The 25,044-nt window shown below is 40.1% G+C and overlaps 3 protein-coding genes across 4 annotated transcripts; 1 reads left to right on the top strand and 2 right to left on the bottom strand.

The window, feature by feature from the left end:
• Positions 1-85: 85 nt before the first annotated feature.
• Positions 86-6,081, bottom strand: fam83e (family with sequence similarity 83 member E). Of its 2 annotated transcripts, none has more exons than XM_079218174.1 (9): positions 5,443-6,081; positions 4,752-4,898; positions 3,132-3,256; positions 2,613-3,047; positions 1,842-1,901; positions 1,676-1,759; positions 1,354-1,591; positions 1,071-1,277; positions 86-880 (listed from the first exon to the last, which is right to left on the bottom strand). In XM_079218174.1, exons 1-9 carry the CDS (start codon positions 5,908-5,910, stop codon positions 704-706), a joined length of 1,941 nt encoding a protein of 646 aa, XP_079074300.1. In that variant the 5' UTR covers positions 5,911-6,081; the 3' UTR covers positions 86-703. The 2 variants fall into 2 exon arrangements, with proteins under 2 accessions (XP_079074300.1, XP_079074301.1); XM_079218175.1 differs by having other exon boundaries at positions 1,676-1,747.
• A 951-nt stretch (positions 6,082-7,032) lies between these two features.
• emp3a (epithelial membrane protein 3a (MAM blood group)) lies at positions 7,033-9,655 on the bottom strand. Its single transcript, XM_079217668.1, has 5 exons — positions 9,551-9,655; positions 8,235-8,345; positions 7,994-8,096; positions 7,739-7,879; positions 7,033-7,614 (listed from the first exon to the last, which is right to left on the bottom strand). The coding sequence occupies exons 2-5, from the start codon at positions 8,310-8,312 to the stop codon at positions 7,439-7,441; spliced, it is 498 nt and encodes a 165-aa protein (XP_079073794.1). The 5' UTR covers positions 8,313-8,345; positions 9,551-9,655; the 3' UTR covers positions 7,033-7,438.
• Positions 9,656-10,824: 1,169 nt separating this feature from the next.
• Positions 10,825-24,846, top strand: LOC306736646 (coiled-coil domain-containing protein 30; the record flags this gene model as incomplete). The annotated part of the gene is made up of 20 exons (XM_079218297.1): positions 10,825-10,963; positions 11,016-11,170; positions 13,874-14,050; positions 14,146-14,266; positions 14,789-15,000; positions 15,107-15,202; positions 15,626-15,791; positions 16,035-16,106; positions 16,992-17,107; positions 18,583-18,690; positions 20,142-20,246; positions 20,713-20,811; positions 20,944-21,041; positions 21,151-21,265; positions 21,470-21,582; positions 21,859-22,000; positions 22,492-22,628; positions 22,738-22,855; positions 23,367-23,428; positions 23,506-24,846. The coding sequence occupies 20 exons, from the start codon at positions 10,825-10,827 to the stop codon at positions 23,711-23,713; spliced, it is 2,559 nt and encodes an 852-aa protein (XP_079074423.1). The 3' UTR covers positions 23,714-24,846.
• Between the last annotated feature and the right edge of the window lie 198 nt (positions 24,847-25,044).

Here is a 25,044-nt window from a genome sequence, read left to right as displayed (position 1 = left end):
ATGAAACAAAGTATGGAATCATTTCCATGAAATGTACCTTTGCTTGTGAGATGTTTGGGAATATTGTTCTTATTCCTTTGGGTATTGTAAACTATTATATTATCATAGTTATTCCCATTTCTATCTCCAGCAAACCTTTAATACTCAGGTCCTTTCTTTTTTGACATTTTTCTTTAAAATACTAAGATCATAGGTCAATGCAGCCATTCAAACCCTTTGAACGTACTTTGAAAAATCTATAATTTTTTTTACACAACTTCACTTATTCAGTTGTGTTACTGTTAGCAACAGGCCTGTTGTCTCTTTCGACATTGGACTTTCTACCATCTTATCAGCACGCTCAACATCTTCCTTTAAAGCCATTTATTACATTTATCTAATGCCTTATTTTTTGTGAGCAGCAATAACAGAACAATTATATTTATTAAAACATATTCAAAAATAAACCTTTCATCAAACACACTGTATGCAGTAAAACATCAAACCATCAAATGCAGTGGTACATTAAATCAACAGATAGAACTGGTACATCCTGCATGTATAACAATTATTGTATTCTCCAAGTCACAGCCTGTTTTGGGGCATACCTTGGGTAATTAACACTGCAGAGGTTATAACTATCAGTTAATGGAAGCTGCATTTCCCTGAGTGGCAGAAGAGGTTACTGCAGAACATATTGCTCATGTATTTGTTTCCTCGCTGCTCATTCCTGTTCTCCCTTTGTCTCTGCCAGTGAGCTCCTCCAGAGTCCATAACTGGAGCTGCGAGGCCTCTCTCTGGGCAGAAAGTTTTTGGGAGTTCTGTACAATGAAGGTTTTAACTCTTCGTTCCTCTTCCTCATCAGGGCAAGAGCTGGTGTCATATAATCCGGGTCAAAGCCCTGCCAAGGAAACAAGAGATTGATGTCAACAAAAAACATAAGAATAATGTGCTCAAGTTCAATAAATTGAATCAAGGATTCAAGTTATTCTTCGTGAATTAAAAATAAATCTCTGTGAGAAATACAGGTATTTATGTAAGCAGTATCTCTTCCTCCATCCCAGAAGAACACAACGTATCCACACACTTACACTGGCCTTAAACCTGGGCAACGGGACTCGGCCATTATCCGGGTTGGGTACGCTCAGCTCCATCATGGACTGGCTCAGTTCTGATAGAGCGGCCTTTGATCCTTTCCGGAGCAGTCCTGAAGTGCTCTGCCGAGGCTGAATCTTCTTCATAATGTCACTCAGAGAGCTGAAGTTCTCAGATTGTGGCATCCTCAGGATTAGAGGTTTCTGTGAGGAGAGACATTTCTCAAATTCTTTTCTCTAGTTTAACGAAAGTGTTTTGACCGAAAAGGGAGTTACTTACTCTCGAAGATGGTGTGTTCTCCACTTTGGAGCTTGTTTCTTTTACGTCGCTCTTTTCTTCCAAAACGGCCTCCGTCCTTGATCGCTCTCTTCTCCGAGAAGAGGAAAGTATGACTATATCGTGCGTTGGTTCTGTTGCTTTATCATCAATAAGTCTTGTAGTTTTTTGGTCATCTAAATTGGTGCTGTTCTCAATGGAGAATTGCCTGTGAATGGCTTTATGTATTATGTGTTCCCCCCTGCAGCAGAAAAAAAAAATATTTTTAGATATGATATATCAATCATCATCATTCAGTGTGTTTCATTTATCTTTTTGGCGTTACCTTTTCATTCTTTCTTGAGTTGTCGGGTCTGTTAGCCAGGGCTGTGTGTTGCTATGAAAATGATCAAGATCCCTGGAAAAAGATCTACCTTTATTGTTAGCAGAAAAAGAAAAGATCCAATACTCTTAATCAGTATAATGACAGAATTGGCAGTAACAAGACTCACTTGAAAGTTGTAGATTCATCTGGCTTGTTGTTTGTGACTCGAGAGGTGTTTTCATTTACCCTGTCACATACAAAGAGAGAAATAAATAGAAAAAGTGGACAACATGGAGCACAACATATCACAACTATGCTGTGCTACATGGGAAAAATTACACAAAGAATTAAAACAAACATGAAACATCTTTCAATATTTGGGTGCAAGTTTCATTACCAGGTAAATGATAGTAAAAATATAACAAAAACATACTGTATTGCATAAGTTGTATTTGCATAAATGTCAAAGTAAATCATACAGTATACCTGTATGATTGGTAAAAAGACAACTTAGATTGATTAAAGGTGCAATATACAATATTGGGAGCATCTCCATTGCCTTTCAAAGGCTTCCAACATGGCAACAACTGAGCTGGTGACTCGCAGCTAACGGTTCAGACAGCGCAAACCGGCAAAAGTGCGGACAGAGCTAATAGTGTTTACCTGACGGGGAACGGGATGGGGGGCACTACGTTTCCACGACGAGCGCTAACCGCCATATGAATGCAGTGCAGAGCAGACAACTGTGAACTCGCCAGTGGGCCATGTACACATGTCAAAATGTGCATAAAAAAGCACGAAAAGGAGATGCTTGGATTTCGACACACACAGAGGAAGAGCGACTTCATTCTCTGCTGAGTTAGATATTACTCCTCTATAATTTAGATAGCAAATAGTTGTTTGTTGCTACGCTCTGAATCGCATATATTGCACCTTAAAGTCAAGATGATCCGAGTACCTTTTCTTGTCAACAAACTGGTTTCTATTGTTAGTGAAACCTTCCACAATGGGTGTGTTGTTCATAAACAGCATTTTGCTCTGCAGTGGGATTTCCTTGTCCATGATTTCCTCATGCTGATCAATAGGACTTTCCGGGAAGCAGCGGTTTCTCTGGATAACACCCATGGCTTCCCAGTCCAGGAGGTAATCGGCAGGTGGGGATGGAGGGTTGAACATCTCAGGCTCCAAATGGTGAAGTCTTTTAAACCCAAGATCTGAGCGCTCTTTCAGCTGATGAGGCACATTGACATGAATACCTGCAAAGCTCCATGTGTCTGGGATGGGAAGCGATGAAGCAAAAAGGATCCTGAACTCCCTATCAAATGATTCAACAACTGGGCCGCTTAGAACAGTGATCAGCTGCCGGTGCAGGTGGGCGTCTGTCCACGTGAGGCTGCAGAGTGCAAAGACAGCGCGTTACAACACTCTCAAGTGTGTGCGATGTAAAATAAATGAGCGAAAAGAAAAGACTGCTTACCTGTAGCTGCCATGAATCACTGTCTCTAAATCCACCAGAAGGAACTTGTCTTTCATTTCCCCGACCACCGTTCTTCCCGTCTTTGAACAGAAGGTTTTCCCTCCAAGAACACGGACCCGCATGTTCTGCCAAATCACAAACTTAAGTTGAAATTCTAGAAACTTGAGAACACTGAAACATAGAGTTTATCCATGACGGATTGAACATAGTGTAATATCCTGTCATAGACGGAGTTTGTATTTGTACAGGAGTCTACAGCCTATGTTATATTATGCTAGGGGCTTTGAGCTAAATGCTAACATCAGCACGCTAGCATGCTTGCAGTGACAATGCAAAACATCCTGATATATTTTATATTTCAGTTTACATTTAATGTTTACCATGTTCACTGTCTTATTTTAGAGTGTTACCATGCTAACCTTAGCAGTTGTAGTATAGTTGCAGGTATTTAGTCATAAACCAAAGTATTTGACCTGATGATGCTGGTAAGTGAAATGTTACAAGTTGTTACTATTTATCCTGAGGGGGCATGAATGTGTGTACTAAATGTACTGCAGATCAATTCAATAATGGTTGAGACATTTCACCAAAGTCTCTAGGGTTCATCCTCTGGGCATCACAGGTATCTTTATCAAATTTCATGGCAACCTATCAAATGTGCTGGATAGACCAATCAACAAGTCTTAGCATTGCTAAGACTTGTGCATCAGGTTGTTATAGTCAAGGCATACCAGTGTGATTATAATTAACACAACAAAGTGATTTCCCTAATTATAATGTGCTGCATAAATTAGTCATATTTCTAAGCTTATTTCTAAGCTTAAGACATTGGGTTTCTACAATATAAAATATGTCAGTACCCTCTCGTGAATTTAGAAACTTTTGAGGGTCTTGCCTAAATGAGACTCCAAAATGTCGTCGTCACGCTGACTTTTACAGCCTTGTTGCTGCACTCATGCAACCGTGGCGTAGTTTGTTTACAGCTTAATGTTTTTACTTCTGGGGATTGCATTCCCGCTTCAAAAATTATAAAAGTGTTGTTCATTTGTGAAGATTAAGTGTCATGAACGTGTTTTCCACAGAATTTATTGAATTTGTATTTTCTGCAATAATCCAAAATCCAATGGAAAAATCAAATTGGAACTTTGTCAAGGGAATCAGTGCCATACTAAATTCTGCGGTTGGTTTACAAAAATACGTCATCCCTGCAACACTATATATCCATTTCATGGATCTCGTTCATGAAAATAAAATGTTCTCATTTTGTTCCAACAGCAGGTACGACATTTCAACACTGGAAAGAAACACAAGCAACAATGAATGCTGTGCAACCAGTTTAACTATGAGACGTTAAAAATACAAGTTACATTCCTACGGTAAGCATGCCAAAGTAAAGGACACTTCTCAAGAGTAAATTTGCAGTGTGTCAAGTTTTTAATAACTCTGAGGCCTTGAGATATAATCTTGTTCGAAAGAATCCCACAACACTTTGTGCTGCTCTTCTAAACTGATGGTATTTGGTTTTGGCAAAACAAAGTCTCTGGTTTATTCATTGTCATGTCAAACATAAACAGCAGATAGTTGCTAGAGGTGTGTGTTGATTTGTAGGAGGTGACTCACCGGATGCCTGAGCCTGTTCAGCGTGAAGTTCTCTTGAATGGACCTCTGGTTCAGGATAATGTAGACAGGGACACCCCGTGAAGCAGCATTGTGTAAATCCCCAATAATGGCACCATCTGTCAATCTGTCGGTCGCAATGGCAATTACCTGTGTAGTACACAAAATGTCATCTAGCATGTAATTGTCAGGATTATTCAGAAAGTGGCTGACACAAAGAGGAAATAGTATTGTTTATCTCAGATAAAAATAATGTGTGTAGCAATGAAATAAGTGATGAGGATTTTACAGGAGTACAACTGAACAGACGGCAATTAGCAGCAGAAAGGGAGTTAAGTAAAAACAGATTAAGTAAAAATGTGTATCGTTTATCGATGTATTAACCTTTAAGCATCATTTTAATATTGTAGCTGGTGCAGATTGCTTCATGTCTGAATACTCAATATACTATTGAAAAGTTTTAACTAAAGCAGTGCTTGACATATTTTAGTTTATTTATAATTTTTTAAGGAAACTAAATTCACCAATTAAACATAGTGGAGCAAAAACTACAACATTTATCTCTGAATTGTGGTGGTTTTGAAAGTATTAAATTAAGTAAAATACCAGTTCCTCAAGTTAGCACTGATGAGCTTCACCTCCACCCTTATGAAGAAATGTGCTTTGTTGATTCCAAAAAATAATATTTGCATACTTGGCCAGCCTTTTGCAAGTGTTGTCTAATGATCTGTCTGACTGGAGGTTCTCCTACAGCGGGAGGGCTAGTGTGGACTGTAGCGCTTCCCTTTGCCACCCAGGGGCCTTTTTCAGGCCAGCCCAGATCCAGGTCCGGGGCTGGTGTGTCTGATTGGGAAGGGAAGTAGGTGGAACAGATGTCCTCCATCTCTGAGCTGCGTTCCTCTCCATTCTCCTGACTTTGCACCTGTTGCGGGTTAAAGCGATAGTCCTGAGCCCAGCTGGATATCTGACTGACCTCCTCGGAAGACAGGAAGCAGCCCGAGCGCTCTGTGCCGATGGAGCTGTAGAAGGCCTCTGTTCCTGCATTTAGGAGTCTCTCCACTGCTTGACGCTCCTTCTCACAATGGAGGAACTCCGGGGAGAACTCATTCACCGGCAGGAACACTGCATTCTCATCAAGGCTTTGCTCTTGTGAGTTCGACATCGCCGCAGCCTGGTGTGTCTCTGGGAATAAGTGATACCTGTCAAAGTTCTCACTACTGACTCCTGTTGTGTGAAGACAAGACAAACACAGGCCAGCTCATGTCCCCCTTCTTTCTCGTTGAAGGGATTTCATTCATTCCTCTGGTCAAAGGTTACAATATTTCCATGTTGGCAAGAGCTGCCCAGAACACAAATAATATCCTGCTGTTGATGTTGCAGACAATCGTGTCAGAGAAAAAGTCTGTTTAGGGTTCAGTCCTGAGTACATTGTATGTCCTGCACCAGCCTTTCCCCCACCTCATGTTGACACAAGAAGAAAAGAAAAAAGAGTAGAAGTGATCAGTGTTTAGAAAAATTTAAATTGGTTTCAACACACAAAAAGCAACTTAATGTGAAACTCACCTCCGAGACAGCATGTCTCTTCTCTCAGGCTCAAGTATTAGGCTTCTCATAAGCTGCCAGGAGCTGTACATGTTAATGTGTTCCCTCCCCGGCATGTCATCTCACGACTCCTTTACCTTCCACTCCTTCTTAGTGACATTGTTCTCAGATTACAGAAATTCCTTGCAGCTAACAGATCAGTTACTTCCTTTACTTCTGACAATTTACAATCCTACTGTGCCTCTGTCTGATTTTTACAGCTGCAGTATTTAAAATAAGTCATCTTTGATATTCTGCTTCTAGGTCATACCCTTCTTAAAGGTGGAGGAATAATTCCCATATCTAAGAGGCTGCGATTTACCTCACAGTTTATCTTTTGGACTGGTCCAGCCTGACAGGTAGGTTTGTTGTGAAACACATAACACTGTATCTGACTTTCCATGTAAAAGTGACGAAATCACAGCAGTTTCTATTTTTTCTTTTTCAGCTCATTGTTCTCTATAACCGGTATAAAAATTATGCAAGCATACTTTAATAAAGTATACAATGAGTGCCGCAAAATCATAAGTAATTAAATCCTAAAGATGGCACACCCTTTTTGCAACCATGATGTTGTATCAAAGGATTGCACCTGCACTGTGTTGCACAGAAAGCACTTATTACGAAACAAAACAGGTCTTACACAGATTTATCCCTTTTGATACAGGAGTACTCTTTTGTAAAGTTTACGTCAACAATCATTGTATCACTTATTTTAATAAGTAAACAGATAATATACAAAATACAAAACAACTCTAATACATAATCACAATCGTACATGAAGCACAAGTTATGCATTCATTATTTTAATTTCTAATAAAATCCTTCAAGTAACATTAATATGCTTTGTATCTTACAGCATGACTGAGTTTTAGTTTTCTTAATCTTACAAACAAATAAATGTCTCTCAGACATAGACGCCACCATGATGACATAAGGTCCCACAAACCATGGTAGAGTGAGTCAGAAAGAATAGAGAATTGTATCATTAAAGATATGTTTCCTTCTCATTCATCTTATTTCCTCAGGTGCAGTTTATAATTACTGGAAAGTGAGTGAAGGGCATCACACTCTTATTCAGATGTTATTACATCCTTTACGGTTTTGGCTCACTGCTTTTTGCGCAGGTGGACGTAAAGGGCTCCACTGAACAGAAGGAGCGGGACACACAGCCACGCCAGGATGAAACAATAGCCAAAGCTTCCTTTGCTCAGATCTCTGGATTCACTTAAAATATCCTTTCTGTGGAAGGCGAAGATGAGGCAAGCAGCAAAGGTTGTCAAACCTGCAAGAGTAAAAAGTTTTGTTAGTCATGCATTTTCATGATATGAAATATATTATTGAGGATGTCACTTTTTTATTTTCATTGATAACATTTTATGTGGTTTATTGAATAAAACTTTAAACACCTGCAAAAGCCTGACAGAGACCTGTGAAGTAGAAGAGTCCTCCGTTGGTCATGGTGAACAGCTGACCGAGGAAAACCAGGAAGGAGATGGAGGAGAAGACCACAGAGAGGACCATGAGGGCCTGGACAGACTGCAGCCAGTCTGAGAGAGTAGGTCAGAGAAGGAGTGTTGGACACTGACTCACAAGCAAAACCACAAGTAACGCTAGATCCAATCATGCATAAATACACACAGACCAATATTTGTCAAATTTACCACTTTCATCGGTAGCAGCACACAACCAGGTATTTGTGGCATTATCATGGAAACAGTTATGCCAGAGGTCTGTGATTTCTACATCATCCCATATCCACCAGGACTGCAGACAAAATGACACAGTACACAAAAACATCAGACAATATAATGCATTTTAATTTTTGGGATGTATTTGCATCACAGAGAGATTAACAGTGATGTCTACTGTAAGAAGAGAAAAAAACACGAGTTTGTGTCTCACCTTCTGCAGGGTGGCGATGAAGAGCATGGCCAAGGTGACCAGATGCAGCATGGTCATGAATATGAGCAAGAAGACCATGGCTGCTTGGAGACGAGGGAACAATCTGGTTTCCTGCATACAATTCGTTTGTGTTATTATTGGTGGTTCCACATTGGAAACTCTGAGCGCTTTCATCATGCATCTCTACAACTGCACTGACAATCTCTGCATTTATCAGGCCACAGTCATGCCATATAGAACATCAGCTCTCTGTGACCATCTGTCATTACACTTCAGGTTCAATATGAAAAACCTACAAACGTATTACCTTTTCTTAATATTTTCAAACACATTCCCCACCGATCCACACCAAAGACAGCTATTGAGAAAAGGCATTCATGCCAAAAAGGCAACAATGTGATACATGACTCATTCATTGTATTCACTTTTTCCATCAAATATATTTTTGAGGACACAAGAAGGAGAAGTCACATTATTAAGTAAGACTTGCTCTTTTTTTCAGTTCCCTATTACAAATAACTACTAAAATATATAACACAGAACACCAAACAGAATCGGTATTGTGCCCTACTTACATACAGTACAATAAGGACTTTTCCTAAAACATGAATATGGTTTTGTGTGCTGTTTTATGGTTTTGTGGCATAATTAGAAAGGGCATAATGGAAAAACTAAATTCATTCAGGTTTTTTTAAGATCAAAAATTGAGTCTAAAATATAAAAGCTGTGGGTTTGGTACATTTGCTTCTGCCAGATAGAGAGAGAGAGAGAGAGAGAGAGAGAGAGAGAGAGAGAGAGAGAGAGAGAGAGAGAGAGAGAGAGAGAGAGAGAGCTGCCTGGTTTCACAAATCATTGCATCTACTTTCCAATACATGTGCCAAATGTAGACTTTTTTTTTTCCTAAATGACCTTCTCTCAACTGTATGGTCCACTTAAAGGAGTGGGTATTCTATGCCTTGCACATGTTTGCCTTTCCCACCCAGCTCTGTCCATAGAGGGAAACCACTGTTGCCATTAGATTGTGGCCAACTCAGGGAGGCATGTGTTTGATTACATACTACATCTGGCTTATGTACCCGTTTGCGGTAACTGGCACAGACTGAACGGAAGTAATGAACAGAAATGTCAAGCACTGAGGAAGAACACAAAGGCATCCTCGTGAATGTTTAAACAACACAATTATGCGCTCTTATTGTTAGCATCTGATCATTTTTGGGTGTGGCCTTCATCTTCTCAGGCAATAGCAACAAACTAAGCAGTTTGTGAAAATCCAGGAATAACATGTCTGTTTAACAAAACCAAGATTAAGTTCTTACCCTTCAGCTTCAAGTCTGTAGCCTTCAATGATCGTCTTTGATTTTCTTTTCCCAGTTGTTGTTATCCTCCCTCTGTTCTTTTTCTGTCCTCACAGACGTTTGAGCTGCACAACTTTAAGAGAAGGGTACAGAAGAGGAATGTTGAGTCAGATTTAGGAGGAGTTCTCAACACCCATTTCCTCTAAAGTTTCCCTGCCCTCCCCCTAAAATTTGTAGTCTGGACCAACTCAACACCAAAAAAAACATTCCTCTAGACCTGCATAAACACAGAACAATTCCCCAAAAGCTGTACTGCTGATGTCCAACCTGCATTTAAGGTTTGGAATAAAGTATGATGAGGTAATGTATTCCTGAATGCATAAGTCAGACTCTAGCGAAGGACAACACACATTTGAAACACATGTGCCATCACTGTAACAGTGCTAGATGTGTGGGCTGGACATTGTTACATCATGCAAAGACACTTTTGTGAGAGAGCTGCACATGATGTACTCATACCATTCATCCAGCTGTGCCGCTTGGAAGTAAGACCACAGCAGAATTTCCAGAGTGAGGTGATTGAAAGGCAGGAAGTAAGGGCTGATTAGTGCCCACTTTTGACTGTAAATGTGCAGGAAATCTCAGACCACCCAAGACACGACACACAGCGATTAATCCTAAATGTAGAGAGGAGGAAATGTATCTCACCAATAATCTCCCAGCTGGTTATATTTTAATGCTGTTTGTTCTTCATATTGATTGCACTTATACATTTAATTAGTGTAGTAGTAATATTTATTTAATTAACCAAAAAGAAGTGGTGGACAACGTATTCAGATGCTTTACTTTTGTAAAAGTATCCACTGACTACCACACTGTGGCTTTCCCCATTACAAGGAACAGTATAACAAAAGTTACTCAGGTAAATAAGTGCAATTAGCAAAATGTACTTGAAATAAAAGAAAGGAAAAAAAATGGCCACTGAGTGAAATACTATTATAATATTTGTCATGGGATATTATGAGTGTTGCAAAAATGGGAAAGCAGCATTTTATTGTTGTAGCCATCGAGTTGGGGCTTAAACATTATCATCAGTTAAATATACAGTATGTTGGGTAGTTTAATTGGTGACAACAATGCATGCATAATCACATGTTTTGTATGTAAAATATTCATTTTAAAGTAGCCTAAGTGTAACTACACCGTACCGCCATAACAGGAGTATAGAGGACGCCATCTCCACAGCGCTTCACTCCGACCTCTCCCTCCTGGACAACAACAACACCTATGTGAGAATGCTGTTCATCGATTTCAGTTCAGCATTCAATACCATCATCCCCTCCAAAGTGAACACCAAACTAGATGACCTTGGCATCAACACCTCCCTCTGCAGCTGGATACTGGATTTCCTAGCCAACAGACCCCAGTATGTAGGTTAGGCAATCACACCTCCTCTACCCTCACCCTGAACACTGGTGTTCCACAGGGCTGTGTGCGGAATCCTCTCCTCTACTCACCTATAACTGCACGCCTGGAAATGGTTCCAATGCCATTATCAAGTTTGCAGACGACACAACGGTGGTGGGCCCCATCAACAACAACGATGAGTTGGCCTACAGGGAGGAGGTCCGGCATCTGGCGGTGTGGTGCGCCAACACAACCTGGCCCTCAACATCAAAAAGACCAAAGGCTGCACACACCCATCCATTATAATGGAATGGAGGTAGAGCGTGTCTCCAGCTATAGGTTTCTGGGTGTCCACATCTCAGAGGACCTCTCTTAGACTCTCAACACCTCAACCCTGGTCAAGAATGCACACCAGCGTAAAGAATATTCACATGTCTCCTCTGATCCTGGTAAACGTCTACCTCTGCACCATCGAAAGCATCCTTACAAACGGCAGTATAGCAACTGCTCTGTCTCAGACCAGAATGCTCTGCAGAGGGTGGTCAAAACTGCCGAACGCATCACCGGTACTCCACTCCCTTCCATCAAGAACATCCACCTCAAGCGCTGCCTGCGGAGAGCGCTTAGCATCGTCAGGGACACCACACACCCCAGCCATAGACTGTTTGCCCTCCTCCCCTCTGGGAGGCGCTATAGAAACCTCCGTTCCAGGACCAGCAGGCTCAGGAACAGTTTCTTCCACTCAGCTGTCAACATCCTTAACTCTGCACCATGGTGATCGACCCCACCCCTCCATCACCATCACCATCACCAACCCCCTCCCCTCCCCCCACACACCAGACACCTTCCTTCAATGTCTATACACACTTGCACACTTTGCTGTTTATATTATTACATATATATATATATATATATATATATATATATATATATATATATATATATATATATATATATATATATATACTGTATCTGCATTCATATCCACTGTTTATACTGTCCATACTGTTATACTATAATTTGTATTTATCCACCACATTGCACTGCACTTTTACTGCTTCTCTTTTGCCCTCTGGTCAGATGCTAAACTACATTTCGTTGTCCCAGAACTCTGTGCAATGACAATAAAGTTGAATGTGAATCTGAACTATAATGGTCAACCTCATGGATGTCCTCATTATACACTCACGGTCAAACTTAAAATGTTGTTGTTGATGGGTTTTTTTAAATCTCAATTGCAGTGGCAGAATATATGGAAGCCCATTTCTGACCATAAAAGAAAACCATTATGAGATAAAAAGTCATAATTCTGAGATAGAAAGACTTTATCTCATAATTATGACTTTTTTTTATCTTTTTCTTTTACTGGCGGGAATGAGCTTCCATAAGAAGAGATACATAAATGGAAATAAATAGGACGTTTATAGGTACCTCACATTTAGAAAAGGACTTGATCAAAAGCATTACATTCCACTCCTGCAAGTGGAGTTCATCCCACAATTTGACTCACTACACAGATTTATGAAATGCCGTCTCACACAAAGCATTGTTTTTACTGAGGTGTACCAGTGGATTTAAAACGCTTCACAATGGTAACGAGCCCCAAGACTCCTTCAATGACCCACGGACAAGACAGGATCACAGGGTTTTTACGAGTAATGTTACAAACAGAACCTCGCACCACGACTTAATTCCAACCAGACTTTGACATTTTTGACTGCACATTAATTCCACCTCTTCCCACGTCACGTGTCCACTCTTTGTCTCACGTTTTGACGTGAACGTTTCGAGTATTTAATCCCAAAGCGTGCCGGAGTAACGTGGTTTGAGTGAGCGCGTTACTGTTTGTTATGGACCGCTTTTACCGACGGGGAGAGACTCGAATCTTTACGTCGCGAGCGAGGCTGCGCGAGGGCTGCTTTTCGGTGTTAAGAGTTTATGGCGGACTTTTTTTTTTTTAAACGACAAAAAAATGAATGTTGACAAGTTATTATAAACGACGGTCAACGGTTGTTTCCCATCGCAGGACAAATGGATCACACGGAGGTAACGCTGCCAAACGCCTTCTACGTTGTCTTTCAGCGTTAGTTTACTTCACGAGTTAAAACCTAAGCTGCTAAAACCTTGACGATAGACTAACGTTGGAAAGCTTGTGATGCAGTCAAATTAAATCCTTAACATGACGTCACAGTTTGAAAATAGCAACTTAGTCTACACTGTTGTGAAGAGTTTATTCTGGCTGCTCTATTCCATCAAATGGAAATGTAACAGATGCATTGTGCATCATGTGACACCTATTTTCCTACTAATTGTCATCCTGATATAGTTTGCATCTTCTTCTTTTTTTTTTACTATAATTTTATTTTAAATACAGATCTGTAATAACTGAGCTTGAGGGGTGAACGTAAATACGCAAAATATAGTGTGGTCAGCTTTTGTTTTGTTTTATTATTCAGTTATTCCAAGTTTCAGACCTTCACTTGACCGCAGTTGTTCATGGCAATGCCAGTTGTCTTCGCAGAGAGAGAGACAGCTGTTCCCAAAAATGTGTAAACAGCTTTAGCCACAGTCAAGAGAAGTGTCACTTATCTCCCTCTAGTTCAGAGCGGGGAAGCCTTTATGTAGAAAGATTATTCGAGAAAACTCTTGCATTTTTTAGATGTAGCGAGATGTCACCTAATCGTACCCGAAAAACATTGTTTAGCCTATGTATTTTTTTATCATGTAGCATCTTCAGTTTAATAATCTTTTAATTATGATATCCTATCAATACAGTAAAATGACATAATGTCATTATATTGAGAGAGATGTAGGTCAGTTTCTTCTCTCACAATGCAGATAGCAATGCAAGTAGTTAGAGACAGTAAGCCCTTTCTAAGTATGAGATAAGGTGGGCAGTCTGTGACCATGTCCACTTGTCACCCAAACCATCCCCAGGAGGAGCTGGAGCAGATCGCCACATGGCTCAGTGAGGAGGGACTCGCTCCTGACTCCCCTCAGGAGGCTCAGCTGTGTTTTCTATGGAGTGCCCTCCAGCGTGCAAGAAGCTGTCTTCACAGTGTGACATGGGACTTGGACACCCAGCGCTCGCAACACTCAGCAGAGATGGCAGAGGTAAGTTATCATTGAACTACCACGGACATCACCATTATGTCAAGAAGAGAAAGAATAACTGAATGCCTATGTTGGCCTTCTGTCTCGTCTGTAAGGTACGCAAGTCCTTGGAGCAGATCCGAATCTTTACAGAGCACAAAGATGTTTTGACTCAGGAGATACAAGATGAAAACGATCAGCTCAAGGTCCAGCTGGGACGCGTAATATCCCTTCAAGGTTGCACATTTTTACCTGTACACTACCTACAAATGAGAATAAGACAACAGCAAGAGCAGTAGTGACATCATTACAACTTCTGGATTTTTATCTGCACTATGACAAAGTTAGTCTCTAAAAATTGTTGTATTTTATTACCTAATAGCTTAATAGTAATTTATTTTGAGAATAACATGCAGATATTTTGTAAGGTATCATTTGCAAGTTTGTTTCAGCAACAAAAGTCGTGTTAGCTGTTCTATCTTGTTGGAAAATGTGATAAGGCATGTCATTCCTGTAGTTGGTATAGAGGTGGAGCGGTTAACCAAATGTACATTTTTCAAACCAACTGTCATGGCGCGTGAGGACGGTGCAGCAAGAAATAACATTGCATTACATTACGTTTCAATTAGCTGACGCTTTTATCCAAACTGACGTGAACTGACTGTCTTCTGAAGACAAGACCCCAGAACCCCTCCATCCACATTTTCAAATACTAAAGCATTATATATCTTACTCTGTCATTATTCTCTGTTGTGATAGATTCCCAGATAAGTGAGGTGGCTAAGATGCTGTACCAGCAGGGTCTCACAGAGTTGATTCACAGCAGCCCCAGTGAGCAGGTGGCCTACCTCCTGGTAGAGAGAGCCTCCTTACTTGAGTCGGATGAGGATCCTCACAATCTGACGGGTGATGGAAACACAGCCGGCCTGCTGGGGACTGGAGCCCAGGCATTGAAGAGCAATGCAGACCAGGTTAGAGGAAGATTGTTGTCTTCTTCAATGGGCATGCTGTACACATACATTGACCTGAGGGCAAAATACTCATTCCATAATTCTGTGATCTAATGTTGTTCCACAGTCTTGCCACAAGGGGGCATCACATCACGGCCAGAGCCCATGGAAGAGACTCTTTGGACTCCACAAAGCTTCACAGAACAAAAATACTTGTATTCCTGTATGTCTGTTTATCTACAGTAATATTTCTGCATCCAACACTAACAAACACTAAAAACTGCACTCAGGTCAGTTGCGAAATCAGCCACAGTGATTTTATTTTGTGTATCCCAAAGTGCACGCTTTAGTATGAGGATCTTTTTAGCATGTTTTTCCTTTAAAAATGTCTGTTCAGCCGCATACACATTAACTGCAACATCTTGTTTTGTTCCAGTGTTATTAAGCTCTGTTGCCAGCTCAAGCTAGGGAACTTTGCATGGCAGAAGAAATGCAAAATACTACACCACTGATGCCTCTTGATTCAGTGCACTTCTCAAGGTTTTTACATGCATTTCTGAACATTTATTTTGTGTATTAATCGGTTCTCTTCATTGTAGGGCAATCAATTCAAACTTGGTAAGGTGCTCCTTCCCTCTCTCTTTAGATTGAGGCCAAGCATTTGGCTGGCAGGGCAAGCAGCGTTGAGAAGGAATGTTCCCGTCTGGAGCGGGACCTGGAGGAGGGATCCCGCCGGCTGGCCATGGCCCACAATGAGATCCGACGTTTCACTGATGAGCTGGAGTCTGCTCATTTGACCCAAAGAGCTTATGGTGAGGGATGTTTATCAGCTACTTAGTCAAGTTCTCCACCACTGCTAGAAAACAAAACAAACTTTTAGCAGAATCCTTTATAAATATTGTATATTACTTGCATTCAGAAGTTATTTTACCATCATACAATATCCAAACAGACTCTGAACATTAACTAAAGTTACCACCAACTTCCACTGCTCAAAACTGAGGAGGAATCTCTGGCAGCAACTTTGAGTTTATTCTCATGTCTGTGCTTCTTAGAGCCTGAGCTGCAGGCAGCACAGCAGGAGGTAGATGAACTCAGGCAGGAAGTACAAAAACTGAAGAAATATGGTAAGAATTATTTTTCATGTGTATTCTTTAGTCTGTTTCTAAAGAATTGCCAGATGTTATTGAGCTTATATTGGGTGTAAAAGGCAGACAAGCTACAAGCTACAATCCACCACACAGCTCAGATTAATCTATTTCAGATACTTACTTATCCTGTTCACACAGCCTGGTGATTATTCCAGCATGCACTGTGTGAGAGGCAAGGAACACACTGGACATATCACCAGTTTATTACACAGTCATACTCGTACTACCACCCCTAAGACAATTTACATTTTCAATTTCCCTCAACCTGCAGGGGCCAGATGTATAAACACTACACACACACACACACACACACACACACTGTCCACACACTACATGCATAGTCCTTTTCCCTACTCATAAACTGATATGTATGTAGGATGTAAGTAGTTTAGTCTATTTGTGGAAATCAGGCTTGTGCATGTGCACCCAGCTCCACAGTGATTGAGATATACAGAGTCAGGCTTACTTACATATACATCTGACGAAAAGGAAACATGTGCATGTTTCTGCGTTTGCATATTTGCATGATTTCTGTTTTAGTCTTCGAGCTACACAGTTATTGCATCTGGACACATGTGGTCTTAAGGTTGTGGGAGGAGGCCCACACATACAGGGGTGAATGGGCAAACGCCACACAGAAACCTGACTGAGCCACCTCCTTGCCGTAGATCTGAGACTCACTTCAATATATATTTTTTGCTAAATCCTATAAAAAAGTGCCCCCCCAAAAAAACGTATTTTCATGTTAGAATACTCACAATTGACCAGCATTTCACAGACAAGAATGAGTGAAAGCAGTTCAATTATTAACATGTATTATTTATAATCAGATAAGTGCATCATCTGACTTTGCTTCAAAAGAAATAGTGGAACTGCGAAAGGCCAAAGAGCTGAACGATCGCCTGGACCTTGAGATCAGAGCCCTGAGGAGCAGGGTACGCACCCTGGATGCTGAGAAAAGCTCTCTGCAGCAGATGGTAAGATAGATTCTGGAATAAGGTACTTTATCAGTAAACATTATGCTGCGATATCAAGAATGATATTTTCAATAGTTTTTTGCAGCAAACACTTTCGACTTTCCGTAAGAGAATAAGCAAGCATTTATAGTTCTAGTAGGAACCACCCACTTCACTCTCATTGATGCTCTTAGCTGGTAGGTCGTCATTGATTATATGAGGGTGAAAGAAGGTCTTATTCAGGCAACATTTTCGTAAGCCGTTGTCCATTTGAACCTGTACGCTTGTGGCAATAATCTAGCATTCTACAGATAATGACAAAGCAATGAACTGATGGTGTTTACATTCGCAATATTTCTGTTAGCCGAGACTTGTGTTTGTATAGCACAGCATCTATTCAATGTGTATGTTGTAGAAACACAGATCAATGGCGATTGGCCATTGATGTGTACTAACCAACCACTTCCAGGACACTGAAGCGGGCAAGAAAGATCGCAGCTGACCCCTCTCACCCCGGACACAACCTGTTCGTGTCCCTCCCCTCTGGCAGGAGGTTGAGGTCCATCAGGACTAAGACCTCACGCCACACTAACAGTTCCTTCCCGTCGGCAGTCGGGCTCATCAATAGAGCCCGGGTTCCCCACTGACTGACTCTACCATCACAGAACTATTCTCGGACCATTCTTTCGGACCATTTTTTTTTTATTCCTTTCTCTCCTCTTACCGGTCATTCCACTGCACAATTCATATTTAAACACTCATGCCACATACACTTAACTTTAACTTTAACTTAAACACACACGTCACTTTAACATACACTTATATTAATGTTATCTGTTGTCTGAGAACTTTATCCTTATCTGATTTAGACATCATTGCACTGTTGCGGCGTTGATTGTTGTTTGTCTCGTCTTATGTTTAATGTATGCACCTTCCGCCTAACTAAATTCCTCGTTTGTGCAAACATTCCTGGCAATAAACGGTTTCTGATTCTGATTCTGATTCTGAAAAAACTGAGCACATGACTTTCCTTGTTTGCGCAAACAACAGACAGGAAACTGACACACCCCTCTAGTATAACTGACCTCGAGTCTCAAATCCTACAAACGTGTGTCACTGGTATAGATACAGAAAAATGACACACCAGTGTAATCATGTTATTGCACTTTAGAGCTAGTGTATAATGTGTTGAATAATCTTCTTTCACGCTAAAATAACCAAAATTCACTGGCCTCAGCTTCTCAGATGTAAAGATTTGTTTATTTTTATATTAAACTATTCACATTTAGATATAAAGATAACAGGCATTATAAATTACCAAAGAAATATTATTTTAATTGTATCTAACCTTTTGGCAGTACTTCCGCAGCTCACTAGGTGCCACTTGGAGGCCCACCAATGAGTCCAGTGGTTGAAAATAGCTGTTATAGACAGCAGATGAATGAGTGAGGACAATGAGTTGCAGCCCTACTGTACTGATGGCGTGTTTGTCTCAGGTGGGGCCGCTGCAGGAGAAGGTGGAGCAGCTGCAGTCAGCTCTGCAGGAGCGGCCGCAGCTCCACACTCAGCAGGTTCATGCTAACGGGGCAACAGAGCTGGCCAAAGTAAGCCCAATTGATTTACTGTGAACACAAATAGCTGGATTAGAAGTTTAAGAGCCACAGTATGCTCTGTTCAAAGTCATGTGCTGATTGAAATCACATTTAGAGACATTAGCAATAATCACCATTATGTGCATGTATTTTAGTGAAGCGATACCACTTTATTGTTGGAGACAATGTACAAACAGACAAGTTGGTGTCTAATTTCACCCTTGTTCTTCAAAGTCCTTGTTCATGTTTGTGTGGAGAAAGTACCTTCTTATTTCTTTTATTTAGTCTCAAGCAGCAGAGGTAGCACAGAGCAACCAGACCTGCAGACATTTACAAGAGGAACTTACTGCCCAGACAAGATGCCTTTTGGAAAAGAAGGAAACTGTGAGTACATGGACATACTATCAGATAGAAAACTAATGCAAGTTATCATGGATTGTTTATACTGTATGGCTGTTAAACACACAACACTGTGGCCCTGACTGCTATATTTCAGCTCTCTCCCAATTAAATAAACTGGACAAAACTACCATCAAATGTCTCTTAATGACTATGAAGCATCATCCAAGTGTTGTGAATCCAGACGCTTGAAGTCCTGAAGGCTTCCTTATTGTCGCCAATATTTATGCCACTGAGATTTTATCATTTACATAATTGTACTTTCCGGTGCACGGAATTTTACATCTCTTTTAAGCCATTATTAACTTGAAACGTCAGTGTAAATAAAAGAACATCCTGGGTTAAATACTGTGAACCTTAGGCTTACAGTGAAATTGCTCGGTGACCAGACACTTGGAGGCATATCATGCGCTTTTTTGCAACAAAGACTAAATGCCACACAGTGTGAGATAGACCTGTATAAATCACTGTGTGTTTGGCGGCTAATGTGTTAATTGTGTGAGTTTTTGTATCTGTTGTTTGGAATGTAATTGCCTTCACTCCAAATGATGCAGAGGCTGTTCTCTACTACCGTAAAAATCTCGGGAAAACAGAATTCTTTCAGTTATGAAGGATATGGATTATTTGCAAATTACAAATGATTACTTATTGCAGGGGTCATTAAGTACATCTGTCTGTGTCCAAGGGCCAGAATTCTTTTAAGCAGACACTGTGAGGGCTGGACTTTTAAATAGTATTAGATCATTTATTTATGCCTAATCAGCCTAAAATTGGTGAATATTTTCACTTTTTAAAACTGAATGTATGTTATTTTGTTTGGCCTAACATGCACTCATTTGGCTTTGTTGACATTTTGGGACAGCGTTGCACTCCCTTTGCATGCACGGCCGTCCCGATAATGTACACAAAGCCAGGAGAAGCTCGGATTGCAACACACCTCTTGGAAGCTTTGTTACCTGTAATGTTATCAAAGGGAAAACAACTCCTGTCATTCCAACCTCTGAATGGTATTGTGAATGTGGTCAGACATTTGTTACTATATGTGTCTGCGTAATGTTTCTCAGGTGGTGTCTCTGCAGATGGAGGTGGTGCGGCTGGAGTCAGCGCTGCAGCAGCAGCAGCTTCTCACCGTGCAGCATCAAACCAGCCTGGCTAATGAGTTAGCTGCTGTCAGTTTTAATGGACAAATTCCTGAGCATTTCAGCATAAGATTACTCTTGCTTTAACTGTTATTATTATTACTGCACGATGTTTATTTGATTGTTTTTATTATATTTGTATATTTGTATTGTTTTATTCTATGTCTATGTTCATTAATATGCACCTTTCACTAAGTCAAAGTTCAACGTATGTTCTAGGTACTTGCAAATAAACACTTCTGATTCAGATTCTGACTGCTATCACCAAATCAAACAGACTACAATTAGATTTTATGCCAAGTAGCAAAAGTTACACTCAATTTGGTAAAATGTTTATGTGCATGGATCCCTCTGCAAAGAAGTTCAGTTTTTACTGAACAAGCTTGTTATTCTTATTCTTGACGCAGTGTCAAGTCCATTGCTTTTAACACGTGTGACTCATGAAATGAAGTTTGAGTTAATGCACGCCTGAATGTTGATCTCGTTGTATCTCCAGTCCCAGGCAACTGAATTAATTCAGAGCAATGAGATCTACAGAGATTTACAAAATAAGCTCAGCGCTCAGTCGACATGCCTTTTGGAGACAGAGTCAGAAGTGAGTGATTCACAATATCGACAATTATTGATAGTCACATTAAAGACAAATTAATGAACCAATTATTTTCTTTTTTAGAAATGGACTACATTTCCTATGACATGATTTCAAAATCTTCTCTTATCCTTTCAGGTAGATTCTCTCAAGCAGCAGCTGGATACTTCCCATTATGACCTGAATAACCTCAAAGCTACCATCTTCAACACAGAAAACAATGTTCAGGATCAAAAGTAAGAGATTCTACCTCCACGCACTATCGAGCAGCTACTGTATGTGCACACTAACTCTCAATGTTGCAGTAACACATGGTTTAGTGAAGGTTTGTGTGTGTGTTTGAAGGCTGTGGGAGGAAAATGGGCAACAATTTGAAAACACTCACTGTCAGCAGAAAGATGATAAAGAGCCACAGACACAACTACAGGTGCTGCAAAACAAAGAAATTTCACTGCGTAAGGTAACTTCTTATATTTTTGACTATATCTGGTTACGTATTATAATTTCCATTCATTGTGTGACTGTTGAAATTGTTGCCAACCACTTGTTAAGCTAACAAAAAGCTGTAAATTAATTTCAATGTGCCATCTTGAGTTACTACTTTACTACGTTGTACATGCACGGTAACGGTTCAACTGCTGATGTCTGTACATTGAACCCACAGGAGTTTCCTGATTCTCAAGAAGCAGTGAAGACTCTGTTGGCCACCCAAGATGAGTGTGAGACACTCAAGAAGGAGATCTGTGAAACCTTGAAATGCCTCGACAAAGAGCGAAGGTAACGAACCATGAGCTGAAAAACACAATTTAAAGCTTGATGAGACTGACATTTTTTATTTATTCAATAACATTTGTATGTGTGAACAAACAAAAAAGACTTTTCTTCAACCTGCAGAGGACATTGAAAACGTTGACACTTGTGACAGCAAATGCCAATGTCCCTTCATAATACAATATCATAATAATATATGTTTGGCTTTCTTTTGCCACAGTTAAACCGTCATTTAATGTAATACAAACAAGTAATGTGTTACTTTGGTCCATCTTCTTACAGTAAATACCATGAAATGAAGGAAAAGCACAAGGCCAAACTGTGTCAAGCCAAACGGAAATGTGATGAGGAAACAACATGGCGCAATGAGAAGATAAAGAATCTAGAGCGGCAGCTGTCTTTGTGTTCCCATTCGCTATTAAAGGTAAATCTGTAGCTTTGTCCGACTTCCCACTAAAGAAACCCGGATGTTTGAGATTGCAGTAATATGTTCTGACAGTGTTTTTCATTGTCATATTTTCTTAAAAGCATCTTGTTTCAAATTCAAAGAATCACTATTTGTTTTATATTTTAGTTGTTTAGTTTTTTCTCATGATGGATTTCAATGCCAGTATTTAGTCCCACCTGTGTTAACGTACGAGTTTTTGCTCTGGAGAAAATGATTTCAGCGGGGGGTTTTCTTCTGTGTGTGTCTACGCTATGTTCATACTCTATTGACTCGGTGACCACGGCAACAGGCTGTCATGGAATATGTTAAACGATGGCAGCGCTGAAAGTACTTAGGAAATGAGTCATGGTGTAATGCCTGGATTTTGACTCACTCTCTAGACTTTTAGAAATGAATGACATTATCAAACATTGGAAGTTGAATTGAAGGAAATTCAAACTTCAAATTCAAAGTTTATTCCCTTCTAGGAAAAAGAGCTCACCATAAGTATAACTGTGGAAAATGAGAAACTACTTGTTGAGAGGAGAAGGCTACTACAACAGCTAACTGAGGAGGAGCATGACAAGAAAGACAGTCATCTAACTGCTTCTTTATCCAAATGCAGGTACTTAACTCAAACAGTCACCACTTAACTGTAGGACTTCAAAGGATTACTGCTCATGTACCAAATGTGTGTTCATTGACAAAGAAGAGATGTTTCTATCGATGTCAAGGGTGGATTTTCTAGAGACGGAAAACAAGAAGCTAGGAAACAAAATACTCCAGCTGTCAAATCAGCTATCTGTCCTGGAACGCACCCTGCAACACATGCAATCGCTCCACTTTGCTGAGGTACGAGGCACAGCTAGTTCTCCTCCTTGTTTATTCATAGCCGAAAGGCAGTGACTCTGAGGATGTGTACTTAGATAGGGCAGTGCTTTCAGTTTCCCATAATAACATGCTCACAGTGATAATGCAAACATTTTGGTTATTGTTTAGCAGCATTGTTTAACATGTTCAGTAATGTAGTTTAGCCTGTTATCATGATTATTTATTTGTAGACAAATGGGAGAAAAATGTGTGGGGAGAAAACAAAATGATCCTAAAAAAATTAAATGTGGTTGGTAGGCAGTGTTGGGTGGGTAATCAAAGTATTTATTTTTGGTAGTTGCAGCTGACAGGTGCATGACATATATTTACAGCCAAGTTTATGTTTCCCTTTTTTTCTTCTTCAAATTTTGCAAACCTCCAGAAATGTCTAACAATCATAAGTGAGCCTTAAGTTACAAAAGGTTGAGAAACCATGATTTACTTTATATTATTTACTGTGGTCATTGTAAGACAACTGTTTTTGTATTATTAGGACCTGAAGAAAACATCTAATTGTATGCAGGTTTTTAAATCCCTCGCTGTGCAAGCTTCAAGGTAAGTCTGATCCCTAAGCAAAACTGGTTTGCTTGATCACTAAAATACCATTAAATTAACTTTGATTGCGTTCCTAGTGTGATGACGCCTGAGATGTCTGAAATCCAGGGGTTATTTGACAAAAGTCAGAAAAAAAAGACAGATGTGACTTCCCCCCGTCACTGCTTCATCTCTGGGCCTCAATCAGCAGAGATGGGCTACCTGAACCTGACCTCCGCTCAGAGACACTCGGGCCCCTCGTCTCCACCGGCGGCCCTCAGCAACTCAGACAGTACGTGTCCCTGAGAGTTACTGTCTATCTGCAACATGAATATACTGTACATTTGTAAATAATAATAATTAAAAAAATCCCATTTCCCTGTCTTTCTCTTCCCATTCAGTTTAATTTTTAAGTTAACAACAAAATTACTGACCTCTTCGGCAGCTCTCTTGTAAAAAAAAAAAATGTTTTTATGAAACATGAATTCACATCCTGTAACTGTTCAAATTATAGACTTCAAAACCTGACCTGACTAACATTTACAGTGCAGGAATTTCCGAACCCACACAAACCTATCACAGTTTCCATCTTGAGGTTGATCTTTACACATTCAATTCAATTCAGTTTATTTTGCATAGCCCAGAATCACAAATTTGCCTCATAGGGCTTTACAATCTGTACACATTATGACATCTCTGTTGGATCAGGAAAAACTCCCCCAAAAAACAGAAAAAAACTTTCGCAGGGAAAAAGGGAAGAAACCTTCGGGAGAGCGACAGAGGAGGACCCCTCTCTCCGGATGGACAGAAGCAACAGATGTCATGTGTACAGAATGAACAACGTACCAGAGATGCATATGACAGAAATTATTCATATAATGAGTAGTAGGCATGGACCACAATCCATATAACCATGATCAAAAAGAGGCAGGACCGGCTCCAGACACAGCCACGATCCATGGAAACTTGAGAGGCTTTCCTTTGCACATATGAAAACGAGCTGTTTTGCACGGCACTCTGGGGCCAGCAGCAGTGGAGAAACCACAGAACATACCGTAGCAGCTGTTCGTTCTAAACTTGCCTCCGGAGCTACAGCTCAGCATTTAAACTATAAACAGTCATTTGACAAGTTGGCCTTTTGGTATGTTAAACACATTAAGACATCGGAATAGACGGTTGCTACATCTCAAAGGATTTCTAGTCAACCTGATACTTTCTAAATTAGTGCTCACAGATAAATCAGTTGTATGTTACAGCTACTTGTAAGTAATAGCTTTACACTTTAACTCCATATCAAACTTTCATGCATAAACAATCTAAAAGTAAAAAAAGAAACATCCTGGGACAAGGTGCATTAGGATATTATATTTCTAGTTAAAATTTTCATTTTATTACCACATCTTTTAAGTAGTCCCAACCTGCCAAAAATGCCACATGGAAGAATGCCATACTATATGTATGGCATTCTTCCAAGTGGCATTTTTGCTTAAAAGGTTAATGTAACTTTGCAAAACATATTCACGGTGGGTTGATATCATTGGATTACAATTACTGATGCATTCTTTATCATTTAAAGGTTGCAGCTTCTAAAGGCGGAGCAGTTTTTAACTACTTTATAATATACTTAATAAATAGGA

Source organism: Taurulus bubalis (assembly GCF_910589615.1).
Source record: "Taurulus bubalis genome assembly, chromosome: 5".
NCBI classification, from domain to species: Eukaryota; Metazoa; Chordata; class Actinopteri; order Perciformes; family Cottidae; genus Taurulus; species Taurulus bubalis.
The sequence above is the reverse complement of the archived record's forward strand: the minus strand, read 5'-3'. Positions and strand labels throughout refer to the sequence as shown.